General features: G+C 43.6%; 2 protein-coding genes across 4 annotated transcripts in view; one reads left to right on the top strand and one right to left on the bottom strand.

Annotated features, from left to right (window-relative positions):
* si:ch211-266o15.1 (zinc finger MYM-type protein 4) overlaps positions 1–18,248 on the bottom strand; it is a 28,190-nt gene extending 9,942 nt beyond the window's left edge. For 2 of the 3 annotated variants that reach the window (XM_064953448.1, XM_064953450.1), the window contains exons 1-13: positions 17,740–18,248; positions 16,709–17,192; positions 16,458–16,562; positions 16,256–16,305; positions 15,981–16,145; positions 15,788–15,851; positions 8,857–9,160; positions 8,521–8,698; positions 8,162–8,374; positions 7,203–7,350; positions 3,347–3,462; positions 2,729–3,076; positions 2,329–2,479 (exon numbers count right to left, since the gene is read on the bottom strand). In XM_064953448.1, coding sequence (XP_064809520.1) covers positions 2,329–2,479; positions 2,729–3,076; positions 3,347–3,462; positions 7,203–7,350; positions 8,162–8,374; positions 8,521–8,698; positions 8,857–9,160; positions 15,788–15,851; positions 15,981–16,145; positions 16,256–16,305; positions 16,458–16,562; positions 16,709–17,192; positions 17,740–17,775 — 2,362 coding nt within the window. In that variant the 5' untranslated portion in view covers positions 17,776–18,248. The remainder of the gene's footprint in view (positions 1–2,328; positions 2,480–2,728; positions 3,077–3,346; positions 3,463–7,202; positions 7,351–8,161; positions 8,375–8,520; positions 8,699–8,856; positions 9,161–15,787; positions 15,852–15,980; positions 16,146–16,255; positions 16,306–16,457; positions 16,563–16,708; positions 17,193–17,739) is intronic. The other variant, XM_064953449.1, reaches the window with a different exon arrangement.
* A 462-nt stretch (positions 18,249–18,710) lies between these two features.
* Positions 18,711–23,518, top strand: adprs (ADP-ribosylserine hydrolase). The gene is made up of 6 exons (XM_064953447.1): positions 18,711–19,140; positions 19,431–19,527; positions 19,628–19,835; positions 20,082–20,275; positions 22,682–22,785; positions 22,972–23,518. The coding sequence occupies exons 1-6, from the start codon at positions 18,954–18,956 to the stop codon at positions 23,325–23,327; spliced, it is 1,146 nt and encodes a 381-aa protein (XP_064809519.1). The 5' UTR covers positions 18,711–18,953; the 3' UTR covers positions 23,328–23,518.
* The last annotated feature ends 69 nt before the right edge of the window (positions 23,519–23,587 follow it).

Below are 23,587 nucleotides of genomic sequence, written 5' to 3'. Positions count from 1 at the left end.
ATCGCCTGTATTCCATGGAGAGAGATGCTACGCTACTTTTACAAACAGAAAACCACATTTTCGTACCCTAGAAAAAGAAGTTGAACTGTATTTTAAGACGGTTAAATGCTCTACCAACAAAAAAGCTGTTAGAATTGTAAGTATATGTATGTCCCTTAAGGTCCCTGTGTAATTGTAATGTGATATTGTACCCCCTAGCTCGATTGTCCATTGTTTGTAATCTATGTATGCTTGTGTTCCCCCCCATGTGCTTTATGTATAGATTTGTTGTTAATAAAAAAATTAAAATATGCTACTCTACTAGCCTCACACCATGAATATGCATAGCCAACTCCGCAAAAGTGTTTTTCTCAAAGTTGCCGGGATGTCACATGTCCTACGTATATTAGTACACTCGTAACAACTTACGCATTACGAAACTTGATCAAATAAAACTCACGTAGCATATAAACCATACATTTTTTTGTTGTTGACCAAATGAGACACTCCATTAAAAAACTCCTTGCTTGGTGACGGAACGTCGCCACCTGCTGGAGAGAGATATTTTCAACAGAGTTGGGACTCTTCCTCTTCTTCTCTGCCCATGAAAAACTGTAAATCTCAAATATAAAGCCTAAAACATCGTCTACCATTGTCAGATTGTGAAATGTGAGTTAAAATACATTTTTATCTGACCAAATTATTATATGGCCTGCAACAAAAAAAGTATACAACACTTTGTCTGGACCAGAATGAGCCTCTCTCCTAACTATATTGCTCATGTTATGAGGAACTACCATCTTCAGAGAATATTTTTATAATTTATCTGCAGATAATTGATGTCTGCAGCTCAAAAAGCTATAGTAGCTAACAGTATGAAAAACTGGGAGACAAATCGACGGCTTTCACGATTCGGTTCCAGAAGGTTCCAAAAATAACAATTTAAAAAGATGGTTGTTGCGAACGACCAATCATTATCGTTGCGCAGCTGCTCCAAAACCATGCTTGAAACTCCGGTGGTAAAACTGCATTCGTCAAACGATGCCACTCGCGCAATTGAAGGTGTAAAGAAATAAAGTTAGCAATGGAAAACTGGGACCCAACTCTTTTAACAAAGGCCAACACTGCTTTAAAAATATATTTGCCAAAACTACTTTCAAAAGTGTTTTCCTGTGATTGCATTAAGAATTGTTGTGCACAGACTGCTTGTCAGAATACGTTTCCCACCCCTACATCATTACATTGCAAAAATAGAAGCACTGGACAGTTGCATCCTAACCTGAGTGATAAAGTAGAGGCTTTGAAGTACTTCGTGATCAGCTACAGTAGGCTACACACCGCTCTACCGCGGTGTTGTGCATTATAGATTATTTAATTCCCGTCATCTGAACATCGGAGTGTTAGCAACAATATTGCATGTAAGTTCAGTGCACACAGTTTAATATACAATGCATACGGAAAGTATTCAGACCCCTTGACTTTTTCCACAGTTTGTTACGTTACAGCCTTATTCTAAAGTTGAAAAAATATCCCCCCCCCCCATCATTCTACACAAAATACCCCATAATGACAAAGAAAAAAATAGTTTTTAGACATGTATGTATGTATGTATGTATGTTTTGAGAATACATTTATCATCTGTATTACTGCCTGGCTATGTCATGTCCAAACCAGTATTCCCTCCCCACCCCAATTTAAAAAAAAGCAACATCTGCTCCAGAATCAATATGACGGAAATCTGTCACAGAGACAGAGAACTTTAAACCCTGAAGAGAGAAAAGGACTAGCTGAACGAGGGAAAGGACTAGCTGAACGAGGAAAAGGACTAGCTGAACGAGGAAAAGGACTAGCTGAACGAGGAAAAGGACTAGCTGAACGAGGGAAAGGACTAGCTGAACGAGGGAAAGGACTAGCTGAACGAGGGAAAGGACTAGCTGAACGAGGGAAAGGACTAGCTGAACGAGGGAAAGGACTAGCTGAACGAGGAAAAGGACTAGCTGAACGAGGGAAAGGACTAGCTGAACGAGGGAAAGGACTAGCTGAACGAGGAAAAGGACTAGCTGAACGAGGGAAAGGACTAGCTGAACGAGGGAAAGGACTAGCTGAACGAGGGAAAGGACTAGCTGAACGAGGAAAAGGACTAGCTGAACGAGGAAAAGGACTAGCTGAACGAGGGAAAGGACTAGCTGAACGAGGGAAAGGACTAGCTGAACGAGGGAAAGGACTAGCTGAACGAGGGAAAGGACTAGCTGAACGAGGGAAAGGACTAGCTGAACGAGGGAAAGGACTAGCTGAACGAGGGAAAGGACTAGCTGAACGAGAGGGAGAGAAAGGGGATTCGGTACTCACTCTCGCTGCAGAAGGGCCGATCGATGAAGTCATATTTTATGACTTCTTTAACCAACTTCTCCAGTTTGCAGTATTCACACCTCACTATGACATTTCGCTGTTTCTTAAACTCAACACAGCAAGGTTTGGAACAGAACTGCATGGTGCGACCCTGAAGGAACACAACACAAGAGCCCAGGAGGACACAGAGCATTAGACAGATACAACTACAACCACCATCACAAGAGCATTAGACAAAACTACAACCCCCATCACAAGAGCATAAAAAAAATCCCCATCACAAAACTAAAGTTAAATAAAGGTTAAACTAAAAATTAATAAAAACCCCCACTAATTTGACAATCGCCATGACACATCAGAATTGAACAACGAGGTTCAGGAACGAGAGGGGGGTACCTACATTGTACTCGTAGAGCTCAGGTTTCCAGCGGAACTGCTGAGGGCACTGATGGCAGGAGAGTTTCACATGCCCCTTGGGGCTGGAGGTAGAGGAGGAGGAGGGGGGGGGCATGGGCAGCCCTGGTTGATGCTGCCCTGCTCCATAGGCCCTAGCCATGTCTGGGGCGGCTCCATAGGGTAGAGGTGGAGCAGAGGTCTGGGTTGGAGCGTATGGGTGGCTAGTAGTGGGGACCCAGGACGGGGGATAAGGACGGAAGTAGCCCTGGGGTGATGCTGGAGGGGGAGGACCAGTGGACGAGGAGCCGTTTAACTGGCCCTGCTGGGGGGGAGGCTGGCTGCCTTCGGCCTCCTATCAGATTACATCGTAGGAGAGCACATTAAAAGAGCCATATTATGTTTTCTGTAAAATCCGTATTCTAAAGGCTAATTGGCATCTTATTTTTATGTATGGTTCTGCATAATGTATAATTATGTAAAATATACCTAAATGAATGCTAGAAAATACATTAAATCCCTCTAAAATCTACCTGACAGAGACCGAACAGTCTTTAATATACACACACAGAAAGCACAGATCATATGTATCAATCCATTTAACCAATAAATCAATGAGCAGCACCCGGAAGGTCTTGACACAGGTGTAGGAGCAGAAGTTGCGGATGGTGCCGTCCACCATGGCCAGGTGGTACTGAGAGACAGCCTTCACTTTGCAGTAGGTACATGGGAATGCCGTTCCTGTGTGTGACAACAGGGGGACGGTTATTATAGAATGGAAACTTTTTACATACTAGTCAGCAAGGTCACAGATGATCAAGCCTACCGTAAGCCATCTTTAAAACAGTCCAGTAATAAACTGTAGATATCTTTAAAAAAAATCGGACTCCATAATAATAAAATTCTCAGTACAATCATGTATACTGAACAAAAATCTAAAGCAGAGTTCATCTCAGCCTATGCCTCCCTCCAGTCCCTCGACTTCCTGGCACTGACGGAAACATGGATCACCACAGATAACACTGCTACTCCTACTGCTCTCTCTTCGTCCACCCACGTGTTCTCGCACACCCCGAGAGCTTCTGGTCAGCGGGGTGGTGGCACCGGGATCCTCATCTCTCCCAAGTGGTCATTCTCTCTCTCTCCCCTTACCCATCTATCTATCGCCTCCTTTGAATTCCATGCTGTCACAGTTACCAGCCCTTTCAAGCTTAACATTCTTATCATTTATCGCCCTCCAGGTTCCCTCGGAGAGTTCATCAATGAGCTTGATGCCTTGATAAGCTCCTTTCCTGAGGACGGCTCACCTCTCACAGTCCTGGGCGACTTTAACCTCCCCACGTCTACCTTTGACTCATTCCTCTCTGCCTCCTTCTTTCCACTCCTCTCCTCTTTTGACCTCACCCTCTCACCTTCCCCCTACTCACAAGGCAGGCAATACGCTCGACCTCATCTTTACTAGATGCTGTTCTTCCACTAACCTCACTGCAACTCCCCTCCAAGTCTCCGACCACTACCTTGTATCCTTTTCCCTCTCGCTCTCATCCAACACTTCCCACACTGCCCCTACTCGGATGGTATCGCGCCGTCCCAACCTTCGCTCTCTCTCCCCCGCTACTCTTTCCTCTTCCATCCTTTCATCTCTTCCCTCTGCTCATACCTTCTCCAACCTTTCTCCTGACTCTGCCTCCTCAACCCTCCTCTCTTCCCTTTCTGCATCCTTTGACTCTCTATGTCCCCTATCCTCCAGGCCGGCTCGGTCCTCCCCTCCCGCTCCGTGGCTCGATGACTCATTGCGAGCTCACAGAACAGAGCTCCGGGCAGCCGAGCGGAAATGGAGGAAAACCCGCCTCCCTGCGGACCTGGCATCCTTTCACTCCCTCCTCTCTACATTTTCCTCCTCTGTCTCTGCTGCTAAAGCCACTTTCTACCACTCTAAATTCCAAGCATCTGCCTCTAACCCTAGGAAGCTCTTTGCCACCTTCTCCTCCCTTCTGAATCCTCCTCCCCCCCCCCCCTCCTCCCTCTCTGCAGATGACTTCGTCAACCATTTTGAAAAGAAGGTCGACGACATCCGATCCTCGTTTGCTAAGTCAAACGACACCGCTGGTTCTGCTCACACTGCCCTACCCTGTGCTCTGACCTCTTTCTCCCTCTCTCTCCAGATGAAATCTCGCTTCTTGTGACGGCCGGCCGCCCAACAACCTGCCCGCTCGACCCTATCCCCTCCTCTCTCCTCCAGACCATTTCCGGGGACCTTCTCCCTTACCTCACCTCGCTCATCAACTCATCCCTGACCGCTGGCTACGTCCCTTCCGTCTTCAAGAGAGCGAGAGTTGCACCCCTTCTGAAGAAACCTACACTCGATCCCTCCGATGTCAACAACTACAGACCAGTATCCCTTCTTTCTTTTCTCTCCAAAACTCTTGAACGTGCCGTCCTTGGCCAGCTCTCCCTCTATCTCTCTCAGAATGACCTTCTTGATCCAAATCAGTCAGGTTTCAAGACTAGTCATTCAACTGAGACTGCTCTTCTCTGCATCACGGAGGCGCTCCGCACTGCTAAAGCTAACTCTCTCTCCTCTGCTCTCATCCTTCTAGACCTATCGGCTGCCTTCGATACTGTGAACCATCAGATCCTCCTCTCCACCCTCTCCGAGTTGGGCATCTCCGGCGCGGCCCACGCTTGGATTGCGTCCTACCTGACAGGTCGCTCCTACCAGGTGGCGTGGCGAGAATCTGTCTCCTCGCCACGCGCTCTCACCACTGGTGTCCCCCAGGGCTCTGTTCTAGGCCCTCTCCTATTCTCGCTATACACCAAGTCACTTGGCTCTGTCATAACCTCACATGGTCTCTCCTATCATTGCTATGCAGACGACACACAATTAATCTTCTCCTTTCCCCCTTCTGATGACCAGGTGGCGAATCGCATCTCTGCATGTCTGGCAGACATATCAGTGTGGATGACGGATCACCACCTCAAGCTGAACCTCGGCAAGACGGAGCTGCTCTTCCTCCCGGGGAAGGACTGCCCGTTCCATGATCTCGCCATCACGGTTGACAACTCCATTGTGTCCTCCTCCCAGAGCGCTAAGAACCTTGGCGTGATCCTGGACAACACCCTGTCGTTCTCAACCAACATCATGGCGGTGGCCCGTTCCTGTAGGTTCATGCTCTACAACATCCGCAGAGTACGACCCTGCCTCACACAGGAAGCGGCGCAGGTCCTAATCCAGGCACTTGTCATCTCCCGTCTGGATTACTGCAACTCGCTGTTGGCTGGGCTCCCTGCCTGTGCCATTAAACCCCTACAACTCATCCAGAACGCCGCAGCCCGTCTGGTGTTCAACCTTCCCAAGTTCTCTCACGTCACCCCGCTCCTCCGCTCTCTCCACTGGCTTCCAGTTGAAGCTCGCATCCGCTACAAGACCATGGTGCTTGCCTACGGAGCTGTGAGGGGAACGGCACCGCAGTACCTCCAGGCTCTGATCAGGCCCTACACCCAAGCAAGGGCACTGCGTTCATCCACCTCTGGCCTGCTCGCCTCCCTACCATTGAGGAAGTACAGTTCCCGCTCAGCCCAGTCAAAACTGTTCGCTGCTCTGGCCCCCCAATGGTGGAACAAACTCCCTCACGACGCCAGGACAGCGGAGTCAATCACCACCTTCCGGAGACACCTGAAACCCCACCTCTTCAAGGAATACCTAGGATAGGATAAGTAATCCTTCTCACCCCCCCCCTTAATGACTTAGATGCACTATTGTAAAGTGGCTGTTCCACTGGATGTCAGAAGGTGAATTCACCAATTTGTAAGTCGCTCTGGATAAGAGCGTCTGCTAAATGACTTAAATGTTAATGTAAATGTTAAAGCAACATGCAACAATTTAAACGATTTTGGGGAGTTACAGTTTATATAAGGAAATCAGTCAATTGAAATAAATTCATTAGGCCCTAATCTATGAATTTCACATGACTGGGCAGGGGCGCAGGCACAGCCAATCAGAATGAGTTTTTCCCCACAAAAGGGCTTTATTACAGACAGAAATACTCCTCCGCACCAGATCCCACAGGTGAAGAAGGTCCTGGGCTGGAGTGGTTACACGTGGTCTCCGCTTGTGAGGCAGGTTGCACGTATTGCCTAATTCTCTAAAACAAGGTTGGAGGCGGCTTATGGTAGAGAAATTACTTGTTAATACCACTTCAAATACATTTCAATACCAATTTCATGGTGAAATATTGGTTGAAAAGCTAAATTGTTTGCTGGCTTGCGGGGGAAATCTGCTGACCGAGCCTAGTCCAGAAGCCATTGCAAGGTTTTTCCACTCTCTGACTAATAATTATTGGAATAAATGGAAATGCCGACGCATCCCAGAAAAAATTCTAGCAGTCAGAAACAGATTTCAGACAACATAAGGCCTAAAATATCGATAAATAAAATACATTTGCAGACTTCCGCTTATACCATGGTAAAGTCAATGCTACCTGACAGTTCGTTCTGAGGCCAGCTTTTATTGACACAGATGGAGTTGCAGAAGAGTTCCACCTTGCCCTCCGAGTCGGTGCTCTCCAACATGTCAGACATGAGCCTCAGGTCACGGCAGCGTCCGCACGGCATCACCTTGGTGGTTGTCTGTCATACAGAAACAATTGGAAAGAGTGGATAAAACTAGGAGAGATTTGATGATGGCCAAGATGAGACGGGAACTCAGTGAGATAAATGCGCATAATAGCAATCATTTATTCACAGAGAAACATTGAGAGGAACGAGCCTCAGAGGGGAGGCCCATCCTCCGACTACCTGATAGAACAGCGGTTCCCAAACTTTTTCACTCTGGGCCCCCCTTCCAACATTAGGGAACACCCCCTCTCCCCCGTGCGCGCGCGCACCCATGCCATGTCTATTTCTATGGGCACAAGCACTGTTCATGACAAACTGTTCAACCTCTCTTGTTGGTGGAGAGAATTTTGGGTTAAAGCTTATTTCCTGCAATTCTACATATTTTGTCATGGGTTGCAAAGCAAATGTAGCAGTTTTAAATCATTTCTTGCAATTGTAAACATTTTCCCACGTCTAATGTGTATTCATGTGCTATTTGAGTGACAAAAAAAGTTACAATAATATATATGGGCTAAAAAAGACTAAAAAAACATTAGCTGACATGGGCTAGTTGTAAACAGCACTCTAAGGTATTCAATAACTAACATGACAAGAGGAACTGATAATGCAGTACCTAATGTGTGTTCCACTATTACAACTTTCAACAGTAAGTTTAAAGCCGAACTGAGTTCCTTTTTTTGGGAACTCAGCCGACCCCGGTGCCCCACAGTTTAGGAACCACTGTGATAGAAGACCATATGACCAAGGCTCGACAGTTTTCAAAAGTGGAGTACGGTTTCTATGGATGACCGTCTGTGTGTACTACTTGACTGTACGTGCTTACCTGCTTATAAGTGCTAATGCAGGTAGGACTACAGAACTTTATGGTGACGCCCTCTACTCGAAGTCTCCGGCAGTTCCTGTCAGCACTGGCGCAGTACTCGCCACAGCTCTCACAGACGTTTATGACCAGGTTGTGGGAGGAGCGGAAGCGCATGAAGCACTCATCACTGCACAGTTTGTGCAGGGAGCCCTGGTGAGTCACCTCGTGCTGAATCTGAGAGAGAGAGGTGGATGGAGAATGATCAAATCAGGCAAAATTATCAAGTCAAATAAAACATTTCCTCATGTAACCTCACCTGCGATTGAGTTAGAACTAGAAGTGAACTAGTCGAACCAGTGGTTGTCTGTCATGTCCCTTACCGTGTCGCTTTTCTTGCACATACTGCACCTCAGGGTGGCAGGCTCTTGGACAGAAGGCTTGGAGAGAGGCCCTGGTTTCCTCCTGCGGTTGAACACGGAGAGGCAGAACTGGCTACAGAAATCCTTCAGGTTATTGTCTGTAATGACACTGATCACATCTTTGGGGTCCTCGATCTCCCTGAAGATATTGAGTTATACAGAAGAAATAAATAGTTAGAAACAGCAATAAAGTTAAGAGAATTTTACAGTAATGGGGAAGACAAAAAAAATAAAATGTTATTTGGAGCACCACCACAGTTCAGCTGGGACTTGGATGACAATGGCTGAGTGACTCACTTGAGGCACTGGTAACAGGTTCTCAGTTTGATGGCAGGCAGGGTGAACCCAGTGAGGCAGACGGTGGAGCAGAAGAGCTGGGTGGATCCTTTCCGTTGGAAGGCAGTCTGACCACGCAGCAGGATCTTAGAGCAGCCTGAGCAGGACACACGCACTGCGTTGGCTGGGTTGGAGCTGCTGGGGGCCTGGGGTTGGGGCTGGGGCACTGGAGCCAGGCTCCTGAGGGTCATTGTTGGCCCCTGTGGAACTACACTTCTTCCTGGTCCAAATATGGAGGTGATGTTCTGGGAGGCTGCCATAGAGCCTGAAGGAGACAGTGCAGAATCAAGCACCTTTTATTTTATTGTGAATATATACAGTACCAGTCAAAAGTTTGGACACACCTACTCATTCCAGGGTTTTTCTTTATTTTACTATTTTCTACATTAAAAGTATAAGTGTTAAACAAATCAAAATGGATTTTATATTTCAGATTCTTCAAAGTAGCCACCCTTTGCCTTGATGACAGCTTTGCACACTTGGCACTATTTTCTACATTCTACAATGTAGAAAATAGAAAAAAAGAATGAAAAACCCTTGAATGAGTAGGTGTGTCCAAACATTTGACTGGTACTGTATGTAAGAGATTAAACAACATGACACAAGTACTGTATCTCCACATCAAATTGAGGAATGTAAATGCCTGCTTATTGGAACCATCTGTAAATATTGGTTAAAGAAACTATAAAAGCTTCTACCATAACCAGAGAGCATAAGATTCACTGCCTTCTAACACTTTGTTCAACATTTATGATCTTTCCATGTCTCTCACTCATTGAACAATAGACCCAAATATTTGAATGTAGAAACCCTACCAATAGGATGTCCATACAAAAACAGTTAATTATCAGCAACTTTCTTCTTTGAGAAGAACATACAGCAAAGACTTCGGCACTGATCATTTGAATCCCCAGTCAATCAACCATCTTTAAACAGCCAACTGAACAAAAATATAAAACACAACATGCAACAATTTCAAAAATGTTACTGAGTTATAGCTTAGGAAATCAGTCAATTGAAATAAATTCATTAGGTCCTAAACTATGGAATTCACATGACTGGGAATACAGCTATACATCGGTTTGTCGCAGATACCTTAAACAACTGGACCTGGAACATGCTGTCGCACACATCAATCAAAAGCATCCCGAACATGGTCAATGGGTGACGTGTGGTGAGTATGCAGGCCATGGAAGAACTGGGACATTTTCAGTTTCCAGGCATTGTGTACAGATCGTGCGACATGGGGCTGTGCATTATCTTGCTGAAACATGAGGTGATGGCGGCAGATGAATGGCACAACTATAGGCCTCAGGATCTTGTCATCCGTGAAGATCACACTTTCCTGAGATGGTTTGTGACAGTTTGTGCAGAAATTATTTGGTTGTGCAAACCCAGTTTCATCAGCGGTCATGGTGGCTGGATTCAGACGATCCCAAAAAAGCCAAATGTGGCGATCCTGGACTGGCGTGGTTGCACGTGGTCTGCAGTTGTGAGGCCAGTTGGAACATACTGCCAAATTCTCTAAAACGACGTTGGAGGTGGCTTATGGTAAATAAATTAACATTAAATTACTTGGCAACAGCTCTGGAGGGCATTCCTGCAGTCAGCATGCCAACTGCACGTTCCCTCAAAACTTGAGACATCGTTGTGTGACAAAACTGCACATGTTAATGGCCTTTTATTGTCCCCAGCATAAGGTGCACCTGTGTAATGATGCTGTTTAATCAGATTCTTGATATGCCACACCTGTAAGGTGGATGGATTATCTTGGCAAAGGACAAATGCTCACCAACACGGACATAAAAAAAATGTGCACTCAATTTGAGAAATAAGCGTTTTATGCTAATGGAAATTACGGGGATCTTTAATTTTAGCTCATGAAACATGGGACCAACACGTTACGTTTATATTTTTGTTTAGTATAGCTTGTTGAATCAATTTGATCATGAGACATACCTTCCCCTCTTTGACATAGCTCCATTGTCAGCATATAGGTAAGCCCCAATGCTCCAACCACATTTGTAAACACATTGCTAATCATAATGTTGAACAGAATAGGACTGACAGAAATGCCTTGAGGAATAAAATTATCAACTCCACAATCAGATAAATTGGATCCTATTTTAACTTGAAAAGAACGGATAAATAAGAAGACCAGAACCCATTTATATACCACCCCACACCAATACCGTGTCTTTCCATGTTAATCAGTAGGCCTTTTGTCCACATAGTGTTGTATGCCTTTTCAATGTCAAAAAGACAGTAGCCATTACTTCTTTGATGACCAGAGTTTGTTCCCACTTCATTGATCACCTTTACTAATGCCTCCAAGGTAGATATACCTTTATGGAATCCACTTTGACATTTGTGTTCAAAGAAATAAGACAGTCCGCTGAAAATCTTTTTCATCAGTTTACATAGGTTATAACCCCTTCACTCCAGATCTCATTAAATAATCCCAGGAGAATCTTTATGACCTCATCAGGAAGATGCTTAAACACTGCATAACACAATTTATTATGACCGGGGCGGTCCATCCACAGCCTATTAGGGCTAATCGCATCGCATCGCATCCCATGCAATGTAATCAGCATCCAAAGAGTCAACAACATCCCTCTTCTTATAGACATTAATATGAGCGTTAAAATCTCACGACTGTGTTCAAAGTAACTCCACTATGTAGTCGAGGCCCAAAATTTTGAGAATGACACAGTGTGCTGCTTCAGTGTGTTTAGATATTTTTGACAGATGTTACTATGGAATACTGAAGTATAATTACAAGCATTTCATAAGCATCAAAGGCTTTTATTGACAATTACATGAAGTTGATGCAAAGAGTCAATATTTGCAGTGTTGACCCTTCTTTTTCAAGACCTCTGCAATCCGCCCTGGCATGCTGTCAATTAACTTCTGGGCCACATGATGGCAGCCCATTCTTGCATCATCAATGCTTTGAGTTTGTCAGCATTTGTGTGTTTTTGTTTGTCCACCCGCCTCTTGAGGATTGACCACAAATTCAATGGGATTAAGGTCTGGGGAGTTTCCTGGCCATGGACCCAAAATATCAATGTTTTGTTCCCCGAGCCAGTTAGTTAGGTGCTCCATCATGCTGGAACAGGCATTGTTCGTCACCAAAATGTTGCTGGATGGCTGGGAGAAGTTGCTCCGGGAGGATGTGTTGGTACCATTCTTTATTCATGGCTGTGTTCTTAGGCAAAACTGTAAGTGAGCCCACTCCCTTGGCTGAGAAGCAACCCCACACATGAATGGTCTCAGGATACTTTACTGTTGGCATGACACAGGACTGATGGTAGCGCTCACCTTGTCTTGACACCAGGCCATCCTCCAAAAGTCTTTGCCTCACTGTGCGTGCAGATGCACTCACACCTGCCTGCTGCCATTCCTGAGCAAGCTCTGTACTGGTGGTGCCCTGATCCCGCAGTTGAATCAACTTTAGGAGACGGTCCTGGCACTTGCTTGTCTTTCTTGGGTGCCCTGAAGCCTTCTTCACAACAATTGAACCGCTCTCCTTGAAGTTCTTGATGATCCGATAAATGGTCGATTTAGGTGCAATCTTACTGGCAGCAATATCCTTGCCTGTGAAGCCCTTTTTATGCAAAGCAATGATGATGGCACATGTTTCCTTGCAGGTAACCATGGTTGACAGAGGAAGAACAATGATTCCAAGCACCACCCTCCCTTTGAAGCTTTCAGTCCACATAAACTAATGTGTATTAAAGTCACCACATCATATCGCTCTAGAACCCAAGCATCCTGATAATTCTTCAAGCATCGCTACTGATAGTTGTCAACAAGGACTGTAGAAATTGAAAAGCTTAATATAACTACCTGTACTGTAGACTTCCACCGTCACGCATTCATATTCAGGTGGAACAGATACTGTATATTACAATACGCAAGACTAGTTGTTCTATCAAGATCTAATTGAACAATAACCAGGCATAATAAAGTAAAGATGTGGTCTAAGCCACATCTCTTGAAGACATATCACATCAGGTTTAATCTCTAAATCAATTAGCAATAAAGCTTCTAGCATTCCATTGAAGGAAGATGATAAAACACATAATACAACAATTTATTCTGTTCCTGATCATCTGATGTATCAAGGGTACTGAAACTTCAGTAATGTTCAGTATTTCTTGGAATGCCTTCACTACTTTCATTATTCGTGCAGTCCTGCTCTTTTTCATATGGCCGATGTTAATTGCTCTACACAAGAAAGCTATGAAGTCTATACGATTTACAACCATGGATTTCTCTGTTACCATGTATTATTGCTCGCGTGTCACATTGACACTCGTCCGAGGTGCCATGGACCCCCTTGGTGCTATGGGCATCCTAGAAGCAGCCACCACTGACTGCTAATGTACTGGAACCAAAGCATTTAGATCAAAAGGCTTGTTCATTTTCCAAACAGCCTCCACAAGGGATACATTATTCGTTACTTGGTACCTCCGCGCTTCCATGGCTTGTATTGTACTTCACATCACCAGTATGTTGCACTACGCGCTCACAGTTGCATCATTTAATTTAGTATCAGATCGAAATTTCTGTATACTTCATCCCCACCACACCTTGCACATCTAATATAACCTTTGTACACATTAGCAATATGCTCTGTCCTTTGGCATAAAAGCACTGAAGTGGAGCTGGCACATATTCTCTGACACGGTAACTTAGCATTCCTAGCACCTGCTCCGACGCTCGTCGTGGCAAGGCTTGCAAACTATTACAGACTACAAAGGGAAGCACAGCCACGAGCAGCCCAGTGACACGAACCTACCAGACATAAATAACTTCTATGTTTGCATCGAGGCAAGCAAAACTGAAGCATGCATGAGAGCATCAGCTGTTCCGGACGACTGTGTGATCACGCTCTCTGTAGCCAATGTGAGTAAGACCTTTAAACAGGTCAACATTCACAAGGCCGCAGGGCCAGATGGATTTAATTTAAAATATATATATTTAACCTTTATTTAACCAGAAAGGGCTCAGTACATCACTTGGGCCAAGCTTCCTGCCCTCCAGGACCTCTATACCAGCCAGAGTCAGAGGAAGGCCCAAAAAACCGCAAAAGCCTCCAGCCATCCTTGTCATAGACTTATCTCTGCTACCGCACGGCAAGCAATAGCAGCTCCTACCCCCAAGCCATAAGACTCCTGAACAGCTAATCAAATGGCTACCCAGCCCCCATTTTTACACTACTCTCAGTTTATTATCCATGCATAGTCACTTTACCTCTACCTACATGTACATATTACTTTGACAAACCGGTGCCACCGCACATTGACTCTGTACTGGTACCCCCTGTATATAGCCTCGCTACTGTTATTTTATTGCTACTTAATTGTTATTTTTACTTCAGTTTATTTGAATAAATACTTTAAAACTTTTTTCTTAAAACTGCATTAAGGGCTTGTAAGTAAGCATTTCACTGTAAGGTCTCTATACCTGTTGTATTCGGCGCATGTGACAAATAACATTTTTATTTGACTTTTTAAATTGGATTTGTACTCCGATTGGCAATATACCTTCAAAGTTTAACAGTACCGTTGTGGGATACACTCGACTGCCACTTTTCACTCAACATCCTTTTTGCTTCAGTTACTTTCCCACCTTTCAAGGAAGTCATAACTTCTTCTATGGTTACTGTTAGTGGTATCCCAGCAGTTACCCCCATTTGGCCTTAGCACCGGGATATAGCATTTCACCCGATCCTCATTAAGGGTCAGAATTTTCTCCTGTATCATTTTACCATTTGCATAAATCAATAATTTGCCAAATACCAAAACTTTGGCGTCCTTAAATACCCCTATCATTCTCTGAATGTTTTAGTTTGATGGTTCAGGGAAAAAACATTTTGTAGCGCTCTTCCTACAGTATAGTGTACTGTTCTAGAGCCTAATTTCAACACCACTCAATTCCCCAGCAGTATTCAGACCTCCATCATGATCCCTTCTGTTTCTCTTTTCCTACTTACAACAGCTGTAAAAGGTTGATCCCATCATTATCACAATCAAAATCAATTTCACTACTGCAAACTACATGAAGCACCTGCAATGCTGACCACAGTCACAGCACAGTCATGCTAGACCACAAAAATAAAGAAAACGTCTTCTGTTTGTACCGTCTTATTACACAAAATCAAATGCAAGTAGACCTTGTTCAAGGAAGTCATAACTTCTTCTATGGTTACTGTTAGTGGTATCCCAGCAGTTACCCCCCAGCAGGTTCTCCCGTCTCAGCCAAGGAATTATGTAGCTCTGTCAGAGTGTTCATTCAATTATTGGGTCACCTCCCTCACCAAGGTCTTTCTTGCCCAGTTTGGTCAGAAAGCCAGCTCTTAGCAGAGTCTGGGGGGTTCCACATTATTTCAATTTCTAAATTATGGAGACCACTGTGCTCTTGGAAACTTTCAACACTCAAAATTGTTTTAAACCCTTCCCCAGATATATACCTCACCACAATTCTCTCTCTGAGATCAACAGACAGTTCCTTGGACTTCATGGTATAGTTTCTCCTCTGACATGCACTGTCAACTGTGGGACCTTATATGGACAGGTGTGTTTCTTTCTAAATCATGTCCAAACAATTGAATTGGCCACAGGTGGACTTCAAGTCGTAGTGACATCTCAAGGATGGTCGAAGGAAATTGGATGCACATGAGCTCAATTTAGAGAGTAATAGCAAAAATTCAAAAAAATATATATAGTTTTTAAATTTGTCATTATGGGGTATTATGTGTAGATAAGTGAGAGAAAAATCAATTTAATCAATTTTGAATTCAGGCTGTAACACAACAAAATTTGGAATAAGTCAAGGGGTATGAATACTTTCTAAAGGGACTGTAATATGCTGATTCTCTCACCAGTGGGAGAGCCATAGGAGTTTCCTCCTCCAACGGAAAAGACAGAACTGATTCTCAGCTCCTCCTGTAACATACAACACAGAGCAGAGTCTGTATAATAATAATAAAACACAGTATCACAGAACCATCAAATCAAGTGTGTGAAAGCTGGGGGAAGATTGATTGAAGACAGGGCATGGGAGCATTGGCTGACCTCAGGAGTTGTGTTGTCCAGTTCCTCCTTGATATTCCGTGTTGAGGGTAGAAGGGCACAGTCATATCCTTCATCTATGGGCTCATCCTTGATGTTCATGAGGGGAGAGATGGGGGGCTCTTCTCTGTCCCCCATCGCTGGGTTCTGGAACACATTCTCTGACCTCTGGAGGTCAGGTAAAAGGGACGAAATGGATAAATGAAGGAGACAAAAAAAATGTAATGTTCATAAAAGCATTTACACTACCTGTATACTTAAGTCATACAGTAACAGACCTCTTGACGGCTGGATCCCCCAGCCGTAGACCGATTCAGACTTCCTTCATCTGACAGAAATGGAGAAAAGGCAATTTAATGGAATCATCATCACAGCTCTAATACTGTGCATAGCATGTGCATGAAGCGGAAAAACTATCAAATTAATGTTTTTTATTAAAATGAGTTATAACTAGCAGGACAAGGTTGCTTGCAGTCTTACCCAAGCTGTTCTCTGGTAAAGGGGACAGAGAGTGGTTAGTTGAAAGATGACTTTCTCCTTGTATGGTTAGTCTGTACTCAGCAGTTTGACTAGCCTCCTCAGAAGCTGTCAAAAGAATGACTGTTGTTAATCATTGCACAAGAAGTAGGCCTAAGTAGTAAGAAATGTAAAAGTTATGTTGAGAAGTAAGAAATGATTGAGGGGGTACATCACAGGACAACTCAGGTTAGACATCATGGTTTCATTCTCACTTGTTCTAACTTTGGAAAGTGAAATTGCATCAAGGAATCTGTCAGTCGCATTTTGATCACCATCCTGAGTCTCTGCATGTTGTGTGTCAGGTTGTCCGGCTGACTCTCTGTCAGACTCCACATCACCCAGTGCCATCTTGGGCAGGGCTATGTTCCACTCCTCCTCCTCCTCCTCATCTACCCCAAACACAGGAACCCCATCCAGCTCGTCTTCTTGCTCGACCACCCCCAGACCAGCCAGGGAGAAGGTGGCACTGGTAGGGTGAGAGATGTGAGGGAATACATGCCCCTCATCATCACTGCTAAAATCATGGTCGACGTCAGGCCGTCCGACTGGTTCTGGTGCATCAAAGACTGGTCCGGTTGTGATGCTGCTCCAGAGAGATCTGGTTGAGAGAGGAGTGTGCTGCCTCTGGGACTCACCAGCCATGGGGGCTGAGAGCTTCACCGCCTCATCAAAAGCCTTGGACAGCCGGAGTTCATGCTGTGTGGAGGGAGACAACCAGTTTAAGTTACCACTTTGTTCCTATAGTATTAATAGTGCAGCATATTGAGGGGGAATGTTTTGACTGGGGTTTGAACCAGAAACCATATTGCATACAGAACAAGCACACTACTGCCTGTGCCATGAGGGACCATACCTCTGAACAGTTACTGTAGTAGGTACACAGCCGTAGTGGCCCTTGCTTGCAACAGCGACCCTGATCTGCGGTTATGGACTGTCTGTCATAAAGTTTCGGACCTCTTGACATAGACCGTTGTACACTTACACAGTAATACAATCTCATAACGTACTTTTGACAGAACTGTGGGCCCATCTTTGATACGAGGGTTGATTGTTCTACGAGCACTGCTACGTAAGAAAGCTAAATAGTTAGCTAGCTAACGTTAGCTCGACTGTAACGTTTAGCTAGCTACTAATGCAGTTGAAGAGGGACATATATGATGCTGGCTGTAACACGGCTGAACAGAAACAGATGGCTAACTAGTTAATAAGATAATGTCTTAATTATTTGTTTACATATTTTCACCTGAGATTTTTGTTTTGCCTCCTCTGACTCCGCCATGTTTTTGTTGCGCGCTGTTCTTCTCGGGGGAGTTTCCTTTGGTTTTGCCGCTAACGCTAGCTAGGATGCACTGTTTCACAATGTTATTGTTAGAGACAGTGCAAAAGCGACTTCACACTGTGCATGAGGTAGATTATTATTTGCAGGATGTGTCTGAAATCATTTTCATGGAGGGGGCATTCTAATATGTGTTAGCTAGCTTTTCAATGGGAAGTTGCATGCACATCGAACTCTCCCTTTCTGCTGGCATGGCTGTACCGTAAAGCGCCATAGCTTTGCGCATACTCTGTTTATGGTCTGGTAATTTGATTCAATAACGCAATACATTAAAATGATAAACATGGTACATATTATCTGAATTCGTACTCCATTCTATGGCTAGATAGCCAATCTGGACACTTTATTTAGTTTTCCAAGCTAAAATCCCGCATATTTGGATTAGTCCAGTACCCTACGAGGTAGTTTAGCATTGACGTTGCAGGTCGAAATTAAGTCCAGATTGATGGGTAATATTACAGATAAAACAAGAAGACAGATTTTCACACCGGATATACAAACCTGAAGCATCCGGTTGGAATGTCCACTCCCCAAATATGGTGAAGAGGGAAAGCCAAGTGGCTGGCAGTAATATAGCGAGATGGAACTGGGCCGACATTTTGCTAATTTTGTAATCGAAGAAAACCCCGAACTCAATACAATTTTCTGTTCACACAACTAAAATGTGTTACGAATAGAGTGCATTAAGCTTTGTAGACGTGACGTTGTTCACAAAGAGTACAAGGGTGAATTTAGTTATTACACACGCGCACTTCACAGAGAAGGCGTTCCCTAACGAAAATATGCAAATAATACTAGAACTCACCAATAGGATCTAGATAGTTCGTGCCCACCTCCTTGCTTGTTCTGCCCACTATGCTTCATTTTATACCATTGAATACGACACAGAATACCGATCTTGTGTTAGTTATTGTTCTAGCTAAATCGTTTATTCCCAGCTGCAACGCTCAACGTTTCTCATAGGTCAAATAGTCAACTAAACGTCAACAGGAAGCAGGAAAGGAGACTCGACATTGTTGTTGATTTGTTCTAGCTATCGTCAGCGAACTGGAGATCAATCGCTTGTACAGAGAGGGGGGTATAGATAATTTAGCAAGCAAAAGTCATTCACAAATTACAACATGGCCATGACGGCGGTGCGGTCAGGGGGAGCGGGAGGACCAGCCTCTTTGTCTCGGTTCCGCGGTGCACTGGTTGCTGCGGTGCTGGGAGACTGCGTTGGTGGAGAATTTGAAGGTGCAGAGGAGGTGCCCATGGACCGTGTATTGCAGCATTTGAACGGATTGGAGGATGAGAGTCGCGGCGATGGTGAGACAAGATCGATCACTATTAATATTGAAAAACAAGGGACTAATGTGTCTTCAGTACAAATACTCACATGTATCACCATGCATCTACCTCAGCCCCCCTCCTCGCTTAATCCTAATCCCTATAAAATATGTGGATTGTTCAATGCAACATTAACCTATATTTAATGGGAAATGGCTACACATTTATAGCAGTCTTCTGTGAATGTGCCTCTAAGCCTTATATCAGACACCCACCAACACACTATCATATCGTCGTCATCATCATCATCATCATCTGTGTGTGTCCAGGTATTCTGCAGTACAGTGATGACACTGCCATGACGCGCTGTGTTGTCCAGTCTCTGCTGACCAGGGCAGGGTTCGATGAGCAAGACATGGCACGCAGGTAAAGTAGACAGTTAGGGGTCTGTCTGTGTATTACAGTTTCAGTAGTATTAAGAATCTATAAAATGTAAATATTATGTTGGGGTGCTTTTTCTCTGCAGGTTTGCAAAGGAATACAGCCATTCTCCAGGGCGGGGGTACGGGGCAGGTGTGATCCAGGTGTTGAGGAAGCTTGCATCTCCACACCTTAATGATGTCTTTCAGCCGGCTCGGGCTCAGTTCAGTGGCCACGGCTCCTTTGGGAATGGTGGTGCGATGAGGGCTGCACCTTTTGCGCTGGCTTTCAGTAACCAAGTTGACATTAGGAGGGTTAGTGACAGAATGTGTGGTGGGGGCGAGTGGCTACAATGGCTACCATTACTGGCCGTCCTAGAAAACCAGCTAGAAACTCAACAGATTTGCTGTTTGAGGAGGATATAAGGCTACTGTCACCCTAACAACCATTCCAATTTGACTGTCTTCATTTAGCTGGGTACTGCCATACTTAAATCCTCTCTCTCTTTCTCTGCTCTCGCTCTCTCTGTATCTCCTATTTCTCTCCCTCTCTGCTCCCAGTACTCCAGGCTTGGCGCGATGCTGACCCACTCCTGTTCTCTGGGTTACAATGGAGCAGTGCTCCAGGCCCTCGCGGTCCACCTTTCTTTACAGGGGGGTTTGGAACTGCCACATAGGCCTACGTTTATCAACAAACTCATCTCAGAGATGGAGGCGGTGGAAGCAGAAGATGCTGCTCGCAGTGACTCAAGAGTGTAAGTATTTAAACAGAGTAACAAAGAGTTTACGTTAATTTACCAAGTGCAAAGGATACAACCAGTGAAAACAGTACAGTGAAATTCTTACCTTAAGAGCTCTTTCCCAACAATGCAGTGATCGTAGTAGTAATAATAATATACAGTGAGCTCTAAAAGTATTGGGACAGTGACCATTTTTTGTTGTTGTTTTGCCTCTGTACTCCAGCACTTTGGATTTGAAATGATATGATGACCTAGGTTAAAGTGCAGACTGTCAGTTTCAGGTTATTTTCATCCTTATCGGGTAGAACGTTTTAGAAATTACAGCTCTTTTTGTACGAAGTCCCCCCCCCCCTTTTTTTAGGGGTCCAACAGTATTGGGACAAATTCACTTACACTAACGTTCAAAAGTTTGAGGTCACTTAGAAATGGCCTTGTTTTTTGAAGGAAGCACATTTTTTGGTCCATTTTAAAATAACATCAAATTGATCAGAAATACAGGACATTGTTAATGTTGTAAATGACTATTGTAGCTGAAAACGGCTGATTTTTAATTAGGATCACCACATTATTTTAAGAATGTGAAATGTCAAAATAATAGTACAGTGATTTATTTCAGCTGTTATTTCTTTCGTCACATTCCCAGTGGGTCAGAAATTTACACACACTCAATTAGTATTTAGTTGCATTGCCTTTAAATTGTTTATCTTAGGTCAAATAAGGCATTGTGTCATTTATGAGTCTCTTATTGTAAAATAAGAATACAATATGTTTCAAAACACTTCTACATTAATGAGGATGCTACCATGATTACGGATATTCCTGAATTAATTGTGAATAATGATGAGTGATAAAGTTGTAGACGCACAAATATCATACCCCCAAGACTTGTTAACCTCTCACCATTACAATAACGGGAGGTTAGCATTTTTGGGGGGTATGATATTTATGCCTTATGCAATGTGTGGTTGAGGTAGGTTTATACATAAAACATGACTGGTAGTAGGATATAAATGTAAACAGGGCTGAAAAGTGACTGGTAGCGGGAATATACACTAGCGGTCAGAAGTTTTAGAACACCTACTCATTTAAGGGTTATTCTTTATTTGTACTATTTTCTACATTGTAGAATAATAGTGAAGACATCAAAACTATTAAATAACACATGGAATCATGTAGTAACCTTTTTTTTATTTTTTACAAATCAAAATATATTCAAATAGCCACCCTTTGCCTTGATGACAGCTTTGCACACTCTTGGCATTCTCTCAACCATAATATGGACTCTGTCTTTTACCAAATAGGGCTATCTTATGTATACCAACCCTACCTTGTCACAGCACAACTGATTGGCTCAAACGCATTAAGAGGGAAAGAAATTCCACAAATGTAACTTTTAAGAAGGCACATGTGTTAATTGACTACCTCATGAAGCTGGTTGAGAGAATTCCAAGAGTGTGCAAAGCTTTCATCAAGGCAAAGGGAGGCTACTTTGAAGAATCTGAAATATAAAATATATTTTGGTTTGTTTAACACTTATTTTGGTTACACATGATTCCATATTTGTTATTTCATAGTTTTGATGTCTTCACTATTATTCTACAATGTAGATAATAGTAAAAATAAAGAAAAACCCTGGAATGAGTATGTGTGTCCAAACTTTTGACTGGAACTGTACTTGTAAACATGAGTAATAGAGTTATTAGAGAATGATGTCGTGATGTGTGTTTTGTCCTATATTTTTAATCCCAGCCCCCGTCCCCGCAGGAGGCCTTTTGGTAGGCCGTCATTGTAAATAAGAATTTGTTCTTAACTGATTTGCCTAGTTAAATTAAGGTAAAAAATAAATCCAAATAAATGGTGTGTTTCCACGCCAGGTGTGGAAAAATAATAATTTTGGTATCTCAGAATGTTGGCAAATCTCACATAGAAACTTAATTGTGAGAAAATATGTTTGACATGCTTTTTACATTTGTATCACAGACTATTTTTGAGAATGTCATGATGAAAGTGGCAATTTTAGGCACTTGGTAGACCTATACGTGCCTCCTGTAAGACCCTATGATCTGTGATCTGTACATGCTACATCTTGGTGTCATTATACTGCTTTTTGTGTGCTCTAAAATATGGTGTGTCTAAATTATTTATATATATTATACTTTTTTTTACATTCATTTATTCAACAATTAAAAATATTATTAATACCCCATTTTTTGATTTGGCCTATTTTTAGACATTGTTTGAAACAATAAACAAACACATTTCCTGAGTGGACTCTGGGCTATTCTGTCGTGGAATCGCCCAATGATGAATTCAAACATAAGGGTACGCCTTTTCTAGGGTGCTTGAAGAAATAACCGTTGCACGGAGGAGAGTTTTTGGTTCTCAACTTTTCTTTCGTCTTGTTCTGTTTTGTATCTCCAGCTTCAGCGAGTCAGAGTTCCCATTCTGTGATCGACTGCACAGAGTCAAGGACCTGATGGAAAGGAACAACAGTGTCAGCATTGAAGAGGTCATATCTGAGTTAGGTCAGTATTGACTTATGGGGTAAATACAATCTACATTCAATGGTGGCATTATCCCTCTAGGATTTTGTTATTCTCTACTGGCCTTGGAATATAATTTACTAGTTTATCACTTATCACTAGCTAGTATGATAGACTAGCAATTTTTGTTCACTCTAAATATGTACTTCTTTCTGTGTTTGTACTCAGGCAATGGCATTGCAGCCCTGCATTCTGTCCCTACTGCCATCTTCTGTGTGCTGCACTGCCTGGAACCCCGGGAGGGTCTGCCTGAGCGCTATGGTGGCCTGGAGAGGACAATGGCATACAGTCTGGCCTTGGGGGGAGACACAGACACCATTGCCTGCATGGCGGGGGCCATTGCAGGGGCACACTATGGAATCGATGCTATCCCCCAAATCTGGCAGCGGTGTTGTGAAGGGGCAGAGGATGCTGATATAAATGCTGAGCGCCTACACACTCTGTACCATCAGGCACCAGCTGAGGGAGACTCTGGGACCGACAGTCAGCCACACACAGCAGCACATGACCCCCCCAACCAATAAATGACTTTGACAGAGATAAACATACATTGATAGCTATTTCATACATCATCTTATTCTGTGGTCCCTCTTCTGTCATCTGTTGAACAAATTAGTCTGTCATGAAAACCCCCACTATGGATTTAACATGAGTTACTGTATGTCATCTTTTTGATGGAGAAAAAGTATTTAATAAACAGTTTTTAATGTCAGAAGCTTTATGATGAATTTGTGTGTGTGTTACTGAGAATGTACTGGGAGTTGCAAGACACTGAAATCCATTG

Source organism: Oncorhynchus masou, chromosome 32 (genome assembly GCF_036934945.1).
Source record: "Oncorhynchus masou masou isolate Uvic2021 chromosome 32, UVic_Omas_1.1, whole genome shotgun sequence".
Taxonomy (NCBI): domain Eukaryota; kingdom Metazoa; phylum Chordata; class Actinopteri; order Salmoniformes; family Salmonidae; genus Oncorhynchus; species Oncorhynchus masou.
The sequence above is the reverse complement of the archived record's forward strand: the minus strand, read 5'-3'. Positions and strand labels throughout refer to the sequence as shown.

Coding starts and splice junctions, on each gene's coding strand:
- adprs (XM_064953447.1), top strand. CDS start 18,954: ATGGCCATGACGGCGGTGCGGTCAGGGGGAGCGGGAGGACCAGCCTCT. Junction 19,141..19,430: donor GGATGAGAGTCGCGGCGATG/GTGAGACAAGAT, acceptor GTGTGTGTCCAG/GTATTCTGCAGTACAGTGAT. Junction 19,528..19,627: donor GAGCAAGACATGGCACGCAG/GTAAAGTAGACA, acceptor TTTTCTCTGCAG/GTTTGCAAAGGAATACAGCC.